The sequence below is a fragment of the Magnolia sinica genome, chromosome 12 (assembly GCF_029962835.1).
Source record: "Magnolia sinica isolate HGM2019 chromosome 12, MsV1, whole genome shotgun sequence".
NCBI classification, from domain to species: Eukaryota; Viridiplantae; Streptophyta; class Magnoliopsida; order Magnoliales; family Magnoliaceae; genus Magnolia; species Magnolia sinica.
Genome location: NC_080584.1, coordinates 35,041,424 through 35,046,397, shown reverse-complemented (window position 1 = coordinate 35,046,397; position 4,974 = coordinate 35,041,424). Strand labels below are relative to the sequence as shown.

Sequence of the window (4,974 nt, the reverse complement as noted above, 5' to 3'; positions counted from 1 at the left end):
CGTGGTGGGTAACTTCATATACTGAGTGCGCTGTAGGGTCCACCATGATTTATGTATATTATCCGCTCTGTCCATCAATTTTACCTGATAATTTTAGGGTTTGAGGCCAAAAATGAAGCATATACAATGTTCAAATGGACCACACCATAGGAAACAGTTGAATTGAACATTTACTGTTGAAAATTTCTAGGGGGCTAAAAAAGTTTTGGATCAATTTTTTATATTTTTGTTCCCTTCATCCATGTCTGTATGAACTCTTGAACGGGTTGGATGACAAATAAACATCACTGTGGGACCTAGCAAGGTTTCAACGGTGAAAATGATTATCCCCCTTGTTTACTGTGTTATGATCCACTTGATATTTGGATATGCTTCAATTTTGGACTCAACCTCTTAAATTAGATGAAAAACGGATGGACAGTGTAGATAGAACACATACATACAAGGCGTGCCCAACTGAGTTTACTCCGTACGATAAGAGCGTACTGTACACATCAGGCAATCCCATTTTCAAATGGAAACCGTCTAACGTTTCCGTTTGACTTTCCGTGAAACGTAATTTTTTAAATATATGTAATAAAACTGGCGTGGCACTTACAGTGACGTGGACCAATAATAAAGCTGGATTCAGCCGCTCACTGTTTCCACGAAACAGAGGATCCGCACTCAATGAGCTCCAAGAGCTACAAATATTGTAGGTGAGTACAACTCATCACTGCATTCCTGTCTTTTCTTCTTCATCATCCCATCTCCTATCCACATAATGGAATTCCCACGTTCCAATCTCAGGGTATTATGGTCATTTATCCTCTTCCATGCAATCTTTCTCTCGTCCATCAACCCCTGCTCACCCTCGGTATTTACATTGAAAAATGAGACAGATCGACTTGCATTGCTCGCATTCAAATATGGTATTTCCGAAGATCCTCTTGGAATATTGAGTTCATGGAACGATTCTCTCCATTTCTGCAAATGGAAGGGAGTCACCTGCAGTCGCCATCATCATCATAGGGTCACCATCTTGAACCTCAGTGGCCACAGCTTGGTGGGCTACTTATCGCCTCACATTGGAAATCTCTCTTTCCTGAGAAGAATTGATCTCTCCAATAACATATTCCAAGGCCAAATCCCTCAAAAAATAGACCGTCTGTTGCGGTTGCAGCATCTCAATCTGTCCGTAAATTCACTGCAAGGAGAAATTCCATCCAATCTGAGCCACTGCTCAGAACTCGTAGCCATTAGCCTCATGCGGAATCAGCTCGTCGGAGAACTTCCCGCTGAGCTTGGTTCTTTGTCAAAGCTCATTTTACTTTCTGTCATGTTCAATGATCTCAGTGGAAGCATCCCACCTTCGTTGGGGAACCTTTCGTCTCTCACGACTCTTTATCTTACATCTAACAATTTTGAAGGGCAAATTCCAAACCATCTTGGTCAATTGGCAGGCATTATCACTTTTCAAATAGGTGGAAATCAGTTATCAGGTACGATTCCACCATCGATTTATAATCTCTCATCCATCCAAGTGTTTAGCGTGGCAGCTAACCGGCTACATGGAAGAATTCCCCCCAACCTAGGCCTTTTGTTTCCACACCTGCGTAGGATTCTTGTTGGTAGAAACCAATTCACTGGAACGCTGCCAATTTCATTGTCCAATGCTTCAAGTCTCGATTTTGTTGATTTTAGCAACAACAGTTTTAGTGGACATGTGCCTTTGAATCTAGGAAGTCTTTCACGTCTCTACCGTTTCAATATCGAGAGAAATCAGCTTGGAAGCAGGGAAGGTGATGACCTGAGCTTCCTTACTTCACTGACCAACTGCACCAATTTAGAAGTCATATCTACTTTTTTGAATAATCTCTCTGGTGAGTTGCCTGGCTCCATTGCTAATCTCTCGATACAGCTAAAGATTCTGAATTTAGGAGGAAACAAGATATTTGGAATCATTCCCAAAGAAATCGACAATCTCATCAACTTGTATGTTCTGAATCTGGGAGGGAATTCCATGAAGGGTACTCTTCCAGATGATATTGGGAAGCTTAACAAGTTGCAAGCCTTGAGTTTCAATCGAAATAAACTTTCAGGGCGAATCCCACCTTCAGTTAGTAACATTACTCGATTGAGCTTTCTCTACTTGAATGGAAATGGTTTCCATGGAAACATACCGTCAAGTTTTGCAAATTGGGGATTTATGGAAGAATTGTTCATTTCTCAAAATAAATTCAATGGTACCATACCCAAACAAGTCAGTGCAGCTCAAATGGACCTGTCTAGCAACTCATTCACTGGGTCTCTCCTGCTCGAAGTTGATAACTTGGAAAATATTAGGGAGATGGACATCTCAGAGAACAAACTATCAGGTGAAATTCCAAATACGTTGGGAAAGTGTCAAAGCATGGAGTTGCTTTATATGCATGGCAACTTGTTTCAAGGAACCATTCCAGAGTCTCTAAAGAATTTAAAAGGTATCAAAGGGCTTGATCTTTCACGCAATAACTTGTCTGGGCAGATTCCAAAGTATTTAGAAGAATTTCTTTTCTTACAGTATTTAAATTTGTCATTCAATAATTTCGAGGGTGAAGTGCCCAAAGGAGGAATCTTTAGAAATGCCAGCGCAATTTCAGTTGTCGGAAACAGCAAACTCTGTGGAGGTATACCAGAACTACAATTGCCAGCGTGTCTTAAGCAAGCTTCCAAGAAACGAGAAAAACCTCTTGCTACCAGAGTAAAAGTCACAGTTATTACTGTGGTTTCATCTTCAATTCTCTTGTCGTGTATCATTGCAGCTCTTTATTGGAGAAGAAATTCTCCAAAGAAAGCTTCTTCTCCATCTTCTACAGAGAATCAGTGGCTACTTGTTTCTTATGCGGATATACTTCAAGCAACAGATGGGTTTTCTTCGGCTAATTTAATTGGTGTGGGAAGTTTCGGTTCTGTGTATAAAGGACTTCTAGAATGCTTTGAAACACTTGTTGCAGTGAAGGTACTCAACCTCCTACAACAAGGAGCTTTTAAGAGTTTTGCAGCTGAATGCGAAGCATTAAGAAACATCCGGCATCGAAATCTTGTCAAGATCTTAACGGTTTGCTCGAGCATTGATTTTAATGGCAATGATTTCAAAGCTCTAGTGTTTGAGTACATGCCTAATGGTAGTCTGGAGAAGTGGTTGCATCCAAATGTAGATGAACAACCTCAACTGAGGTGTTTGAATCTTACCCAGAGGCTAAATATAGCCATTGATGTGGCTTCGGCATTAGATTATCTTCATCATCATTCCAAAATACCAATTGTTCATCGAGACCTAAAACCAAGCAATGTTCTTCTCGATGATGATATGGTTGCCCACGTGGGTGACTTTGGTTTAACAAGGTTCCTCTCTGAAGCTGCAGAAGGTTTCTCCCAAAATCAAACTACCACATCTGGGATTAAGGGATCGATTGGGTATATTCCTCCAGGTAAGGTTTTCAATCCATTTTTTTAATTCATTCATCTTGCAAAATGATTGGTAATTTCATTATAATAATATTATGGTGAAGCTTGTTAATAACGATATGCATAAATTAATCTAATCGATGGATATTTTTAAGTACATTAGTGTGTCTATATATATATATATATATATATATATATATATATATATATATATATATATATATATATATATATATATGGGAAAAGGTACTATACGCTCGACCTCACGATAAACTCCCGTGAGGTCGAGCTGTGTGAGCCCCACCGTGATGCGTTTCGACCATCTACCCCATCAGTCAGATGCACCATTCCATCGTGGGCCTATGTCCCAAAAATCAATTCAATCCATGACTTGTGTAGGCCACACCACATACAAAAGTGGGGAGGGGCCGTGCACCATTAAAACATTCATAATCATTTTTTAGGCCCACCGAGATGTGGTTTGAAAATCCAGCCCATCCATTATGTGTGTCCCACTTGTATGAGGGTTCAGACCAAGTTTCAGCAACATTCAAAACTGAGGTGGGCTCCACCAAGTGCTTTTATATGTTTTAACGGTGTCTTCACATGATTTTAGATGGTATGGCCCACCTGAGTTCTGTATATTGCTGATTTTTGGGATATCCCATAATTTAGAGGGCACCCATCAAATGCACAGTGTTGATGGTCGACACGCATCACGGTGGGGCCCACACAGCTCGACCTCACGGGAGCTTATCATGAGGTCGAGCGCATAGTACCTTTTCCTTATATATATATATATATATATATATATAAGGTCTTGAATTTGTTTGTAATAGAGTTTGTTGATGCCAATAACATATGCTGGATCTTATTGGAAAATTTTAGAAAAATTCTTGTTGATTGTTGGATAGTTTTAAAGGTTGCTACTAGATAGTATTGAGGGTTCTTCAATGTCATCGATTGGTTAATGATGGTTGTCGATGTCATCAAAGATTCCATCGAAGAGGTGTGCAGAATTGCTTAAGTGTGCCATTTGTTTCCTATTTCAGTTGCGGTAGTATATATACAGGGTGTACTTGGAATTAGGGTATAAATCAGGGTTCTTTAAATGTGCTTAAGGGTTTGAGAGGATTTTTAAGAAAAAGGGTTTGATCATTTTTTCTTGAGGCTTTGATTGCTCAAATTTCATCTCTTGTAACTTCATTTTTTTATAGTGCATTGTCGCTTTGTGCCTTAGTTTTTTTCCCACTTTAATTTGGATTGCTTTATGATTGAATATTTTTGTAAAATAATGATTATCTTGTTAAATTTCTCTATGTGTGCTTGATGTGAGCCCAAAATCTGAATGGTCCATGTGATGTAACACCCCATGAAACTCCCAGCGCACAACTTTTACCTTGATCCGAACTTTTGGTGGGCCATGGCAAAAGAAAACAGTTGCCTCTCTTAATTTACATCTCTCTTTGCTATGGCCCACCGAAGTTTTGAACCAAGGGTGAAAATTGGTCCTCAGGGGTGCCGCATCACATGGACTATTTGGAT

General features: G+C 39.6%; 1 protein-coding gene across 1 annotated transcript; it reads left to right on the top strand.

Moving 5' to 3' along the window:
* Positions 1 to 763: 763 nt before the first annotated feature.
* LOC131220015 (probable LRR receptor-like serine/threonine-protein kinase At3g47570) lies at positions 764 to 3,556 on the top strand. The gene has a single exon (XM_058214989.1). It carries the CDS (start codon positions 764 to 766, stop codon positions 3,476 to 3,478), a length of 2,715 nt encoding a protein of 904 aa, XP_058070972.1. The 3' UTR covers positions 3,479 to 3,556.
* The last annotated feature ends 1,418 nt before the right edge of the window (positions 3,557 to 4,974 follow it).